At 54.5% G+C, this 15,410-nt stretch overlaps 1 protein-coding gene across 1 annotated transcript in view; it reads left to right on the forward strand.

Moving 5' to 3' along the window:
- The window catches only part of NCS1 (neuronal calcium sensor 1), a 66,575-nt gene that overhangs the window by 22,949 nt on the left and 28,216 nt on the right, over window positions 1–15,410 (forward strand). The window contains exon 2 of the mRNA XM_033193913.1: window positions 6,751–6,775. Within this exon, the coding sequence (XP_033049804.1) occupies window positions 6,751–6,775 (25 nt within the window). The remainder of the gene's footprint in view (window positions 1–6,750; window positions 6,776–15,410) is intronic.

Genomic DNA, 15,410 nt, shown 5'->3' on the forward strand with positions numbered 1-15,410 from the left:
CAGCCTCCTTAGTGGCTGGGATTATAGGCGTGCGCCACCACACACTTCTAATTTTTGTATTTTTAGTAGAGACAGGGTTTCGCCATGCTCGCCAGGCTGGTCTCAAACTCCTGGCCTCGAGTAATCTGCCCACTTTGGCCTTCCAAAGTGCTGGGTTTACAGGCATAAGCCATCGCGCTTGGGCCCAGCTAGGCTTTGAAAGATGGATAGGGGTTCCCTGGGCAGAAAAGGTGAGGTGACGAAGTGTCCCAGGCAGAGCACGAAGGCCTAGAGACCGGAACAGTCAGAGGAACCCCAGTGGGGTCAGGATGCAGGCCAGGGACCCAGGGAATAAGCTGTGCAAGGACTGCCTGCGTTCCTACCCTGCCCTGAGCCCTGAGCCTTGAGCCCGGAGCCTGGAGCCCAGACCCACCGAGGGAGGCAGAGGCGGAGGCCTTGTTTATTTTACATGCAGTTAGAGGCTCTGGGAGGAGGGGGAAATGGGCCAGACTGGGAGCCGGAGCCTGGGAAGGTCACTCTGGCATCTGGGTGGAGGCTGAGGCAAAGGGAAGCTGAACCCCCAAATTGTCCCCCATCTCCCTCCCTCCCAGTGCCTGTCTTGGTTGGAACTGCTGGGGGCACAAGATCTTGGGCAGGGCCCCCCACCCCTCCTGGCATTGTGCAGTGGGGAGGGGAGGCAGGCACAGTGGTTGTGGGGTGAAGAGGACAAACATTTCCCTCAACTTTTTATTTTGAAAAGTCAAGAGGAACATTGATGTGGTGGTGTAGGAATGCCTCCATGTCCTCGAGTCCCCAGCTCTGCTGCATCTGTCCCCTCTCTTTCTATATATGAGAGTGTGTATATTTCTAAACGATGTCACAAGAGGCTGCAGGCGTCCTGACCCTCACCCCTGAATAGCTCAGGGCACATCTCCAAAGCTGGGCGCAGTGTCTCATGCCTGTAATCCCAGCACTTTGGGAGGCTGAGGTGGATGGATCACTTGAGGTCACTTGAGGACCAGCCTGGCCAACATGGTGAAACCCTGTCTCTACCAAAAATACAAAAATTAGCCAGGCATGGTAGCAGGTGCCTGTAATCTTAGCTACTCGGGAGGCTGAGGCAGGAGAATCGCTTGAACCCTGGAGGTGGAGGTTACAGTGAACCAAGATCAACCATTGCACTCCAGCCTGGGTGACAGAGGGAGACTCCTCAAAAAAAAAAAAAAAAAGAAAAGAAGAAAAGAAAAGAGAAAGGGCATTCGTCTCAGTGCTGTTACCGCCACTCGCCTCATCCCCATGGCAGCACCTAATTGCCAGTCCACAGTGCGGTGGCTTCCCAGATGGCCCAGTGACAGCCATGATAACTGTTTTTTCCTGCTGATCTGGACCTGATCCAGGCATCTTGAGTTACATTTGGTTGCCTTGTCTGTTTAGACTCTCTCTGGAACAATCCTCCGACTTTCTTTGCCTTTCCTGGCCCTGACTTGAAGTGTCCTGGTCAGTTGTCTTGTAGAATGTTCCACAGCCTGGATTTGTCTGATTATGTCCTTGTGGTTAGACTCAGGTTAATTGTTTTTGGCGGGAGACCGCCACGGATTACGTGCCCTTCCACTGCATCAAATTAAGGGGTACATGATATTGGGCTGTTTCACGATCGGAGGAGGCGGGGCAGGTTTGATCAAGGACGATGGCTTTTTATTTGAATTTGATATATATATATATATAATTTTTATTTTATTTTATTTATTTATTTTTTTGAGACAGAGTCTCACTCTGTCACCCAGGCTGGAGTGCAGTGGCTCGATCTCGGCTCACTGCAAGCTCCGCCTCCCAGGTTCTCGCCATTCTCCTGCCTCAGCCTCCAGAGTAGCTGGAACTACAGGTGCCCGCTACCTCGCCCGGCTAATTTTTTGTATTTTTAGTAGAGACGGGGTTTCACCGTGTTAGCCAGGATGGTCTCGATCTCCTGACCTCATGATCCGCCCGCCTCAGCCTCCCAAAGTACTGGGATTACAGGCATGAGCCACCGTACCCGGCCAATGAATTTGTTATATATATATATATATATATATATTTTTTTTTTTTTTTGAGACGGAGTCTTGCTCTGTCGCCCGGGCTGGAGTGCAGTGGCCGGACCTCAGCTCACTGCAAGCTCCGCCTCCCAGGTTCACGCCATTCTCCTGCCTCAGCCTCCCGAGTAGCTGGGACCACAGGCGCCCGCCACCTCGCCCGGCTAGTTTTTTTTTTTGTATTTTTTAGTAGAGATGGCATTTCACCGTGTTAGCCAGGATGGTCTCGATCTCCTGACCTCGTGATCCGCCCGTCTCGGCCTCCCAAAGTGCTGGGATTACAGGCTTGAGCCACCGCGCCCGGCCGAATTTGTTATATTTTTTGTTGTGTATTAGAAAAGATATGACCAGCAGAGTTACTGGTAACTTTGTGGATATTATTGCTTAGGCTGAAGCTAGATTAAGCAGCTAAGTAAAAGCAAATTGAGATGATTTCAAGAAAAATCCTGAGTGAATCACTGGGTAGCTGGACAGAGAAAGATCTCGAAGGTGATCTTGGAAGAGTTGAGCTTCTGGGAGCCCAGACAGAATGGTTGAGGACATAGGCCTTGGTGATGGGCAAACCCAGACTGAGGGCGTGACCGTGGGCACATTCCTCCAGTCGCCTCCCCCAGCTCAGCTTCCTCTCCAGGTTGGGGTGGTAGCTGCTCAGTAGCGGGCTGGGGTTTGGACAAAGGACAGCCTGACCCGTGCCAGAACTCCCTGGCTGGCGTGAGGGCTGGGGGCAGGTGGCCAGGACCCCAGAGATGTGCCCCTGCCTGCTGTCCTTCAAGACCCTCCACGGCTGGGCGTGGTGGCTCATGCCTGTAATCCCAGCACTTTGGGAGGCCAAGGCAGATTGATCACTTGAGATCAGGAGTTTGAGACCAGCCTGGCCAACATGTGAAACCCTGTCTCTACTAAAAATACAAAACTTAGTTGGGCATGATGGTGTGTGCCTGTAGTTCCAGCTGCTTGGGAGGCTGAGGCACGAGGATCACTTGAACCCAGGAGGTGGAGGTTGCAGTGAGCCAAGATTGTGCCATTGCACTCCAGCCTGGGTGACAGAGCAATACTTTGTCTCAAGAAAAAAAAAAAAAAAAAAGACCCTCCAAGGCCCCAGACAGTGAAGCAGTTAGGATTGCTGGGCCCTGGCTGGGTGCCAGGGGACACCTGCCAGCCTCAACTGTTTCTTGAAGGTCAATTCGCTGCTTAAACCATGGGCAGGGCTTATCTTCCCCACCCTAGCTCCGGTTCCCTGGGGCTCGGCCGCCTGCTGATCACCCAGGGTTCTGTGGGGGGACCTTTCTAATGGGGGGAGCCCTAGTCATGTGCCCTCCTCCCACCTCCCTGCCGCTTCCTGGGAGGGTAGTTGGGGGTGAGGAAGGACGCAGAGGCTGAGGCAGAACCCTGGGGGAGGGCTGCTGGGAGACATGGGTGGGGGGTGTCAAGGGAGAGTGGGACTTCTGAGCTGGGGGTCCAGGGAAGCCCCTCTCTGGTGCTGTGAGGCCTGCCTGAGGTCAGCAGTGGCCATGCTCCCCAGCTCCTGCTGTTTATGTCGAATGCTGCCACCCCTTGCCAAGGTCACACAAGGTCATGCAGACTCAAGGGGGTTTACCCAATTGGGCCTCCATCCTGATCTCTAGGGGCACAATCCTGACTCTGCTGTTTCCTGCAAAGGGACCTCAGGTGATCCCAGACAAATAAGCAGACCCGTCGAAACTTCAATTCCTCATTGGGAAAACGGGGTCACACCTCCCTGTGGGGTTTTTGTGAAGCTGAGGAGTGGCAAGCACTTCAATTTCCCCAACAGTCCCATTTCACAGATGAGAAAACTGAGGCTCAGAGAGGGGAAGCAATTTGCCCAAGGATACACAGTGCCCTGTGGGGCCGGATTTGAACCCAGGCGGTCTGGTCTGGCTTCAGCCCCTGTGGCCCTGAGCTCCTGGTGGTACTGTGATGGGTCGCCTGTGTCTCCAGGTTTGAGCTTCCAGCATCCGCCCCACAGCCGCAGCTGCCATCACAGCGGGTGTCGGGGGCAGGCCCAGGCAACCAGCCTGGATCAGACCAAGGACACCTTCCCTCTCCACCCCCATGCCGAATCCTGAACCCCTTTCTGCCCCATACCCTTTGCCAAAACTTTATCTCAGAAAATTGCTTTCTTTGACTCCAGGCCCTCTGGGTAACCGGCATCTCCCACTGTTGCCTTCTCTCTCTCTCTCTTTTTTAAGACAGTCTTGCTCTGTCACCCAGGCTGGAGTGCAATGGCGCGATCTTGGCTCACTGCAACCTCCACCTCCTGGGTTCAAGCGATTCTCCTGCCTCAGCCTCTCAAGTAGCTGGGACTATAGGTGCGTGCCACCATGCCCGGCTAATGTTTTTTATTTTTAGTAGAGACGGGCTTTCACTGTGTTAGCCAGGATGGTCTCGATCTCCTGACCTTGTGATCTGCCTGCCTCGGCCTTCCTAAGTGCTGGGATTACAGGCATGAGCCACCGCGCCCCGCCTGCCTCCTCTCCTTTTATCCGAGGCCTGCTTGCAGACAGGTCTCTTCCTCCATCTCTGATTTGGGCTTGTGGGAGGAGAGTGCTGACCAGCACGGGGGTGGAGGCCTCTAACATGCCCAGGAACCTGGCTGCCAGGTTCTGAGCCACAGACCTAAGGTCAGACCCTTATCTTGCCACTTCCTGATCTCTTTGTGCCTCAGTTTCCACATTTGGAGCCAGGGCAGAGTCACGCCATCTTCCCTCCATGCTGTTAGAAGAGCTGCTGAGCCAAAGCACAGAGGCCCGCCCTGGGCGCAGATTCGGGCTTGCGGCAGGCTCTTGGTATTTGGCAGCTGTTGCGAGCTTGCTTTGAGTGGTTTTTGAAAAGCGGTTTCCTCAAGTCTGGTCAGGCACAAACAATTCAGAGACACCTCTTTGGGCTTCCTTCCCACTTCCCTGGGAATAGATTCCAGTTCCTTTACTCATCTGAACTCCACCTGACACCCCTTTCCTGTCTGTTCATGTGTTTGTTCATTCGTTCATTCGTTCGTTCGTTCGTTCATTCATTCATTCATTCGTTCGTTCGTTCGTTCATTCCACAAGCCAGTATCGAGCACGTTTGAGGGCCCTACCCCATCCCTTTTGCCAAAACTTTCTCTTGGAAAATTGCATTCTTTGACACCAGGCCTGGCTTTTCCAGGTGTCTGGCATCCCCGGGGATCCAGTAGCTTCCGTGCCTTTATGAGTGAGTCCCCACAGCAAGTCTGTGTGGGGCAGGCGCTGATACTATGATGTCCACTTTACAGATGAGGCGCCCGAGGCAGGGAGTGCCGGAGGAGCCGTCCCGCGCTCACACAGCCGGGGAGCAAGGGTGGCCTTGGTGGTGGTTTGATGTTCTTGTTCGGTGACTTTAGAGAGAACACTGATTTGGTTCCAACTTGAAACGATTCTGTACTTTTCAGAAAAATCATTTTTGTTTGTTTCATGGCTCAGTAAAGAATGGGTACGTGGGCTTGGCCCCAGGCTCAGCCGCTCTCTGTGGCCTCTGTCAGCTTTTGCTTCACGGCTCTGTTCATGTCTTCCCAGGGAAAGAGCCCGGGCTGACCACGGAGAGGGAATGTAGGGGAGGGTGGTCCACCCTTCTGCTGAGAGCTGCCCGTTTTCAGCCCAGCCCCGCACCCCACCCCACACACACAGATGGGGCAGCTGAGTGCCTGGGGAGGCCGGGGCCTTCCCTGACTTCCCGTCCCCGGGGATTGAGAGATGGGAAAGACTGGCCGGGCGCGGTGGCTCAAGCCTGTGATCCCAGCACTTTGGGAGGCCGAGACAGGCGGATCACGAGGTCAGGAGATCGAGACCATCCTGGCGAACACGCTGAAACCCCGTCTCTACTAAAAAATACAAAAAAAACCAGCCGGGCGAGGTGGCGGGCGCCTGTAGTCCCAGCTACTCGGGAGGCTGAGGCAGGAGAATGGCGTAAACCCGGGAGGCGGAGCTTGCAGTGAGCTGAGATCCGGCCACTGCACTCCAGCCTGGGCGACAGAGCGAGACTCCGTCTCAAAAAAAAAAAAAAAAAAAAAAGCCGGGCGCGGTGGCTCAAGCCTGTAATCCCAGCACTTTGGGAGGCCGAGACGGGCGGATCACGAGGTCAGGAGATCGAGACCATCCTGGCTAACACGGTGAAACCCCGTCTCTACTAAAAAATATAAAAAATTAGCCGGGCGAGGTGGCGGGCGCCTGTAGTCCCAGCTACTCGGGAGGCTGAGGCAGGAGAATGGCGTGAACCCGGAGGCGGAGCTTGCAGTGAGCTGAGATCCGGCCACAGCACTCTAGCCTGGGCGACAGAACGAGACTCCGTCTCAAAAAAAAAAAAAAAAAAAAAGAGAGATGGGAAAGAGTAAGTTTTAGATATTGGCCTGGGAGCAAGGGCTGTGGGAGAAGCGAACCCTTGAATGCCACAGGACATTCCTGGGGGCTCTCCCAGCAGTGGCAGTGGCAGGCAGCACGTGGGCACTGGTAAGGGGTGGGGCCGGTATCCCCTGCTGGGGTGGTGGGTGCAGAGCCCTGGCTGGGACTGCTCACCAAGGGAGTGATTTTTCATCCAGAGCAGGCTGGTGCCCAGGGACATGGCCCATGGGGAAGGGAAGGCTGGAGGGGAGGCCCCCCAGTGAATGTTTGCCCATCTCCTGGGACACCTTCCCTGAGCTAAAAGCCTGCTTTTCTGTTTTCTCTTGCAGTTACCGAGAAGGAGGTCCAGCAGTGGTGAGTAGCTGCTTTTTCTCAAACCGTGGAGGGACTGGGGGTGTGGGCTTTGTGCTGATGGGGACATCAGTCCAGCTGCCCAGGACGGGGGCACTTGGAGGGGCCCCTGAGCATGGGATCTGGACAGCCTTTGTTCAGTGGCCCTTGTCCTTGCGGGACTGACGTGGTTTCAGTGGAACTGGGTTGGGGGTGGCGCTGGGGTGTTTGTTGGTGGTCCTGGCTTTGAGTTGCGTCTTTAGGGACCACCAAGGCCTGAAGGATCGATTCCAGGCCCTGCTCACCAAAGAGAAGGGTTTGGATAAGAAAGTCCTTCTGTGACCTTGAGAAGTCCTTTCCCCTCGCTGGGGCTCCATCGCCCCTTCTATGAAATGATCGATTTGATTGGATCAGGGATGGCGAATGAGTTTGCACTTGGATGCCAGCTCTCATCCGTCGTAGCTGCCTGGAGGGCCGTGATAAGGATTCTGAGGCCGTACGTCATGGAGCACATGGAAAAGTGGCAGTGAGGGATCAGTGGGGCCTGTAATGGATGAGTGGTGCCTGGGCTGGGCCTGGGGGAGGAGGGCGGCGTATTGTCTGTTATTGTGGAATGTGGAGCAGACAGGAGGCTCACCCTGTAAGGTGGCTGAGCTGCAGTGGCGGCACGTAGGGACATGAGGCGGTGAGCCTGGAGACCTTCCAGTCAAGCCTGGCAGGGCCGGGCACCCCCAGGAGCCTCCAGGGCCACTCCCTACACCTCCCTGCCTCAAGTCCAAGCTGCAGATGGGGCAGAGCTATGCTGGCTCACCTGGCTCTGCTGAGCCCTTGATGGGAGGTGCCCCATCCTGAGGCTGAGTTTCCGCTCTCACTTTCCACTTCTGCACTTCCCTGGGTGAGTGTCCCAGAAACGCCCTCCTTCTAGGTCTTCACCCCTGTGGCTCTGCTTCCTGGAATGCCTGCCTTCCTTGCCGGGCCATCTGAACTCTGCCCCTCCCAAGGCTCAGCCCAAGTCACCTCCTCCATGAAGCCTCCCTAGATTCCCCATCCGTACATGTTCTCCCTGCCTTCACACACGCCAGCCAGAGGGATCTTTGTTGAACAAAAACCTGACTATGCCAGGCGTCTGCTAAACCCCCCCCCCCACCCCCGGACCTTGGGGTGAAGTCCTCACCCTTGATATAGTTATGTGCTTACGAGGCCTGGTTCAGTCTGGCCCTGCTGACCCCTGCAGTCTGGCGTCCTCTGCCCTTTGACCTTTGGCCTTTACCCTTTGGCCAGCCTGAACTGCTGTTTGTTCCTTGAACTCACCTTTGTCTCGGGGGCTTCCTGATGTTTGCCCAGGCTGCTCCCCGTGCCTGCTGGGCTGTTATCTCCTCGCCCCTCCCCCTCCCCCACTGAAACCCCCCTATCTGGGTTCCCCCTGCCCTGTGCCTCCCTGGGACAGCCGATGACGGATGAAATGCAGCAGGTAAGCATTTCATCCCTCTCTGTGTCCCGCCGGGGCTCTGAGGACTGGCTAGCTTGGCCTTGTTCATGGCCGTGTCCCTAGGGCCTGGCCACAGTGGGTGCTCGGCCCCCAACAGGCATCACCCTTGGTGCTTCAAATCCATGGTTTTTTTTTTTTTGAGTTGGAGTCTCTCGCTCTGTCACCCAGGCTGGAGTACAGTGGCATGATCTCAACTCACTGCAACCTCTGCCTCCTGGAGTCAAGCGATTCTCTTGTCTCGGCCTCCCGAGTAGCTGGGATTACAGGTGTGCTCCACCATGCCCCGCTAATTTTTGTATTTTTTTTTTTTTTGTTGAGACGGAGTCTTGCTCTGTCGCCCAGGCTGGAGTGCAGTGGCCGGATCTCAGCTCACTGCAAGCTCCGCCTCCCGGGTTTACGCCATTCTCCTGCCTCAGCCTCCCGAGTAGCTGGGACTACAGGCGCCCGCCACCTCGCCCGGCTAGTTTTTTGTATTTTTAGTAGAGGTGGGGTTTCACCATGTTGACTAGGCTGGTCTCGAGCTCCTGACCTCAAGTGATCCACCCGCCTCAGCCTCCCAAAGTGCTGGGATTAAACAGGAGTGAGCCACTGCACCTGGCCTGCCATTGACTTCTGGGAGTAGTACTGGGGATTGACAGAGCTCATCATTCCATGTGGCAGATGAGGAAACTGAGGCTCAGAGAAAGTCCATTTGGAAGGTGGCAGGATTGGGATGAACCATAGGCATCTAGACTCCAGAAACTGAGCTCTTGCCTCCAGGGTAAATATGTGTGTGTGTGTGTGTATACATACACACACACACACACGTATATATATATATATATTTTTTTTTTTCCCTTGACACAGAGTCTCTGCTCTGTTGCTCAGGCTGGAGTACAGTGGTGCCATCTCAGCTCAGTTACAGTGATTCTCCTGCCTCAGCCTCTCAAGTAGCTGGAACTACAGGCACCCACCTGCTACCCGGCTAATTTTTCTATGTTTTTTAGAGACGGCGTTTCACCATATTGGCCAGGCTGGTCTCGAACTCCTGGGCTTAAGCCTTGGCCTCCCAAAATGCTGGGATTGCAGGCGTGAGCCACTGTGCCCAGCCTCCAGTGTGAATATCTGAATGAGGGATAAGTGAGTGGGCAGCAAGGAGTCTTCTGGGGACCATGAGAAAACTCAGCATCTCCCAAGGAGGGCCAGGGCAGGGGAGGGCAGTGGTTAGAGTTGCTGGTTGGCCGGTAAGGGACAGACGTGAGCAGCTGTCCCCCCTCTCATTGCCCTGGCCCCAGTTGTGGCAGCTCATAACCAAGGCACCTCCCCAGGGGTCTCAGGGGCCTGGGGGCTGAGGAGGGGACACCAGGAGCTGTCTGCCTGGGTCTCTTCAAGGCAGGGAAGAGGAGGAGGTTTGTCTTTGAGAGATGGGGACGCTTCCCAAGCACTGCTGGGAGCCAGGCAGGCTCTCAGACACAGCCTCGTTCATTTCATTCTCACAATGACCCAGAGGAGATGACTCCATCGTGGCACCTCGGCATATCATAGATGAAGACACGGAGACCTGCCTGAGCTCCCCTGGCATCCTCCCCTGCCCACACCTGGGCCTTCTCCTGGAGCCGCAGGCGGCAGAGTGGCTGAGATCTTGGGCTCCAGAGCCAGGCAGGCTGAACTTGAATGCTTTTTTTTTTAATTAAAAAAAATTTTTTTTCTTTAATTTTTTGAGACAGAGAATTGCCCTGTTGCTCAGGCTGGAGTGCAGTGGTGTCATCTCAGCTCACTGCAACCTCTGCCTCCCAGATTCAAGCGAATCTCCTGCCTTAGCCTCCCAAGTAGCTGGGATTACAGGTGCCCAGCCTGGCTAATATTTTTGTATTTTTTTTTTTTGAGGCGGAGTCTCGCTCTGTCGCCCGGACTGGAGTGCAGTGGCCGGATCTCAGCTCACTGCAAGCTCCGCCTCCCGGGTTTACGCCATTCTCCTGCCTCAGCCTCCCGAGTAGCTGGGACTACAGGCGCCCGCCACCTCGCCCGGCTAGTTTTTTGTATTTTTTTTTAGTAGAGATGGGGTTAGCCAAGATGGTCTTGATCTCCTGACCTCGTGATCCACCCGTCTCAGCCTCCCAAAGTGCTGGGATTATTTTTGTATTTTTTAAGGGGAGATGGGGTTTCACCCTGTTGGACTGGCTGGTATTGAACTCCTGACCTCAAGTGATCTGCCCTCCTCGGCCTCCCAAAGTGCTGGGATTACATATATTTAAATTACTATTAATATTATTCTTTCAGAGACAGGGTGTTGCCCTGTCGCCCAGGCTGGAGTGTGGTGGTGCTATCAAAGCTCACTGCAGCCTTGACCTCCTGGGCTCAAGAGATCCTCCTAACTCAGCCTCCTGATTAACTGAGACTACAGGCACTTACCACCATGGCTGGCTAATTATTTAAAAACAAAATTTTGTAGAGCTGGGGCCTCACTATATTGCCCAAGCTGGTCTTGAGTTTCTGGCCTCAAGCAATCCTCCTGACTCAGCCTCCCGCGTAGGTGAGACCGCAGGACCAGCTCTGGGCTTGACTCCTGACTTGTCCACTTCCTGTCTGAGTGACCTTGGACAAATGACTAGACTTCTTAGGACCTCAGTTTCCCCATCTGGAAAAGGAGGATGATAATAGTAAAACTTTCTAGAAGTAGTGTGAAGAATAAATATGCTAATTCATATAAGACGTTTGGAACGGAGCCTAGGAAACATTCTCTCTGCTAGTGTCAGTAACGGTAGTAATCACGGTCCTGACATCATCAGTGGAACCCATTGAGCCCTGAGATTGAGGACTTTCTCCGCATTAGGCGGATGAGGAAACTGAGGCCCAGGGCGGTGAGTGACTTTTGTTTACTCATCAAGCATCAATAGAGCGTGCTCCCTGTGCCAGACACTGTCCCACACCCTGGGGACATACCACAAACTGGATAAAACCCCAGGCCCCGACATACACATGAGTATAGAGTGGGGTCACTGTGGGCTGAGAAATGTCCTGTGGGGAATTGAAGATTTGAGCACGGCGGGGTAGGGGCCTTGTTAGGAGGGAGAGGTCAGGTGAGGCTGCTCTGGGATTCTGACATTTGAGCTGCAACCTAGACAATAAGGACTCGGTGGTGGAACCTGGGTCATATCCACCCAGGCATAGAAAACAGCGAGGACAAGGGCTGGGAAGGGGACATGAGCCTGGTGCATTAGAGGACCAGCAGGGAGCCAAGGAGGCTGGCCTGAGGGGGCAGTGTGGAGGCTCTCACAACAAAACAGGGACCCTCAGCTGTGTGAGGCCCAGTCCTCACTGTGGGGGCACTTCCCCTAAAGAACTTACAAAGAAAAAAGCAACCTGCTTTAGGGATGCACCTGTAGTCCCAGCTATGCAGGAGGCCGAGGTAGGAAGATGGCTTGAGCCCAGGAGGTCTGGGTTGCAGTGAGCTATGATTGCCCCACTGCAGGCAATAGAGTGAGACCTCGTCTCTTAAAAACAAAACAAAACGGCCAGGCGCAGTGGCTCATGCCTGTAATCCCAGCACTTTGAGAGGCCAAGGTGGGCGGATCACGAGGTCAGGAGATCGAGACCATCCTGGCTAACACGGTGAAACCCCATCTCTACTAAAAATACAAAAAATTAGCCAGGCGTGGTGGCGGGCGCCCGTGGTCCCGGCTACTGGGGAGGCTGAGGCAGGAGAATGGCGTAAACCCAGGAGGCGGAGCTTGCAGTGAGCCAAGATCGCGCCAGTGCACTCCAGCCTGGGTGAGAGCGAGACTCCGTCTCAAAAAACAAACAAACAAAAAGCCTGGGCATGGTGGCCTACACATTTAATCCCAACACTTTGGGAGGCCAAGGCAGGAGGATCATTTGAGCCCAGAAGTTTGAGACCAGCCTGGGCACATAAGGTGGCCTCGTCTCTACAAAAAAAAAAAAAAAAAAAAAAAAAGCTGGACATGGTGGCGCATGCCTATAGTCCCAGCTACTTGGCTGAGGTGGGAAGATCGCTTGGGCCCCAGAGGTCAAGGCTGCAGTGAGCTCTGATTGTGCTACTATACTCCAGCTTGGTGAGAGTGAGACCCTGTCCTATAAAAGAAAAAAAAAAAAAGAAAAAAAAAGAAAATAGGTGGTATTTTCTCTGCCTTCTGGCAGAGAAAATTTCTGTGTGTCTCGAGTAAATATCCTATGGTTCATTGTGGCAGTACCTTCAAGGCTAGGAGATGGTTGAACCAATGCCTTTCTCTGGCTCTCCTAGGTCAGCCCACCACCCACCTCACTGTTGTATTTCAGAATGGTCCCATCCCCTTGGGGCGATGCTAGACCAGGGATGGTTAGACAGTGACACTCTGCCCTCCTGTGCCCATGGCAGACATCAGTAATGGATCACAGAGTATGTTGCTCTGTGCTCTGGGAGCCAGCGGAACTGCTGTTACCGCACAAAATAAACCAATTTGCTATTCCTCGATTGTCCTAAACCTCACTGGTGAACCCGGGACCGAAGCATGAGCCTGTCTACTCACAGGCTAGATCCACTGGGCCCACCGTCCTCTGTGTCCTTTGCACAGAAGGCAAATGAGGTGGCCACCTGCATCCTAAACACCCTGGCCCATTTTCAGAGGGCCCTTTTTCAGCGTGGCCTCCCGCCAGCACCCGTTCTTGTTCTTGTTTTCTTTCTTTTTTTTTTTTGAAATGGAGTCTCATTCGGTTGCCCAGGCTGGAGTGCAGTGGCATGATCTTGGCTCACTGCAATCTCTGCCTCCCGGGTTCAAGTTATTCTCTTGCCTCAGCCTCCCAAGTAGTTAGGATTACAGGCCCCCACCACCATGCCCAACTGATTTTTGTATTTTTAATAGAGATAGGGGTTTCACCACGTTGGCCAGGCTGGTCTCAAACTCCTGACCTCAGGTGATCCACCCACCTCAGCCTCCCAAATTGCTGGGATTACAGGTGTGAGCCACCGTGCCCAGCCCCATTCTTGTTCTGAACAACTCTCAGGACACCCAACAGCCAGAGACTCCACCCATGCCTGCCTCTCTTTTGGGAAAACTCAGGATTCCTGAGCCCAGGCTTTCAGGGCAACAAGCAGTGGAGGGCCCAGCCATCTGGGGTGGGAGCGGCAGCAGGAGGGAGGGACATTTAGGGAGCAGTGGGCCACAGTGGACATGGTTTTCCTCTCCCACCTGAGAAGCGCTGGGGCAGCTTCAGCAGGGGAAGTGGCTTCGATGGCCTCCTGTCTCTCTTTCTTCATCACATGTGCGTGGCTCCCCTTTTCTCTGCACACGTTACTAGCCCTCTTGTTCCCTTGCCTCATGTCCAGCTCCTCAGCCCAGCCAGCCTGCCTCCCCTAGACAGCAGATCCTGAATCTGATCCCAGCCCCTGGCCACACGGGTCCGAGCCCCTGATCTGCAGTGGTGCCACGGCCTTGGCCTCGCTGGGCTGCTGCCTGTCTATGCTGGCTCTGCTGTTCTTGGCCCCGTACAGCCTCTGCTGGAGCTTTGGAAAGTGGGACCGCCCCTTTGTGACTTCCCACTGCACTTAGAATAAAGCCCCAGCATGTTGCATGGCCCACGGGGCTCCCTGAGGTCTCTGACCTCAACTTTTCCCCTGGGTCACTGTGCACTGACCACACTTGCTGTCCCTCACCTGTGCCGAGCTCATCCCGCCTCAGAGCCTCTGTCCCTACTGTTTCTTTTGCTAAGGAGACTGTGGCCTCCAGTCTCGGCATGGCTCGTTCTGTCTCGATAGTCATACCTTCACCCCTAGTCAGCTGCTCAGAGAGGAGGTCCCTGTCTTTCCTGTCCAATCGAGGGTCATCTGGGTTTGTGCTGACATAGAGCAGCTGCGATACAGGGTCTTAAGTGATTCTGTGATTTGTCCTGGGCTGCGAAGTCAGTAGAAGCAGAGCCTGGGCTAGAACTCGGGGTCCAGTGCCAGTCGGCTCCCAAGTCCCCCAGGAGAGCACAGGCCAGGGCACAGCAATAGGAGGCCCGGACCAGGCCAACTGGGCACGCTTACCCTGCACCAGGCTCCGCACTGGGCGTCCCACAGTGCCAGCTCCTCGGTGCCTCCCAGCTCTGAGCTGCTGGTGCCGTTGTCTGTATTTGGCAGAGGGAGGAAGCTGGAGGCTTTGAGAGGTAGAGCCAGCGTTGGTGTCCACAGCCAGCTTCCGGGTCTGCAGTCAGCCCGGTATTCCCCGCTTCCCCATCCCTTGTTCTTTATCTTAGTTCCGGCTCACTTGAGCCCAGTTCACCATCGTGGGAGATCAGGAACCACAATGGGGGCTGCTTAAGAAATGGCAGGTCCCGGGCCTCTAAAGGTGACTGTGAGCTCTGTAATCACCTGGAAAGGGATGAGGACGTTATCCTGAGTGGAGACAGCAGGATACACACCATCATCAGGCACCAGTCTGTGATGGAAGAAATGTAGGCAGAGAAGAAAGATGGGATGGACGCAGGCTGAGGCTGGTTGTGGGTGTGTGAGGTGGGGGGGCGGGTATCCTCTGGTGGCTTATGTGTCCTATTTTCCAAATTTTCTGCAACTTTTTTTTTTTTTTGAGACAGAGTCTCACTTGGTTGCCCAGGCTGGAGTGCAGTAGTGCAATCTCGGCTCACTGCAACCTCCGCCTCCTGGGTTCAAATGGTTCTCCTACCTCAGCCTCCCGAGTAGCTGGGCTTACAGGTACCCACCACCACACCTGGCTAATTTTTGTATTTTTAGTAGAGACAGGGTTTCACCATGTTGGCCAGGCTGGTCTCGAACTTCTGACCTCAGGAAATCTGCCCGTCTCAGCCTCCCAAAGTGCTGGGATTACGGGCGTGAGCCACCGTGCCTGGCTCTTCAATGGCTTTTATTACTTTTATAATAACCAAATATCCTAGCAATATGATAGCAAAAGTAGCGGGTGGAAGCCGGAGGAATGCTGTACTCGCATCAACAGGGTGAGCTGTTGATTCTGGGCCGCTCCAGGCAGAGTGAGCGTGGAGACAGGCTCAGCAACACACTGGGGGCTTTCCTGCGGGCAGGCACCATGCTGATGGAATGGGACCGTGTGGAGAATCTGAAGAACAGCCCCATTTTACAGATGAAGAGACTGAGGCTCTGAAGGGTGGAGACCCTTGCCCAGGTCACACAGCTCTGTGTGTGTGTGTGGAGTCTCGGTCCAGCTCCCTCTGCCTCCGTGGTCC

The sequence above is a fragment of the Trachypithecus francoisi genome, unplaced genomic scaffold (genome assembly GCF_009764315.1).
Source record: "Trachypithecus francoisi isolate TF-2019V2 unplaced genomic scaffold, Tfra_2.0 Contig01585, whole genome shotgun sequence".
Taxonomy (NCBI): domain Eukaryota; kingdom Metazoa; phylum Chordata; class Mammalia; order Primates; family Cercopithecidae; genus Trachypithecus; species Trachypithecus francoisi.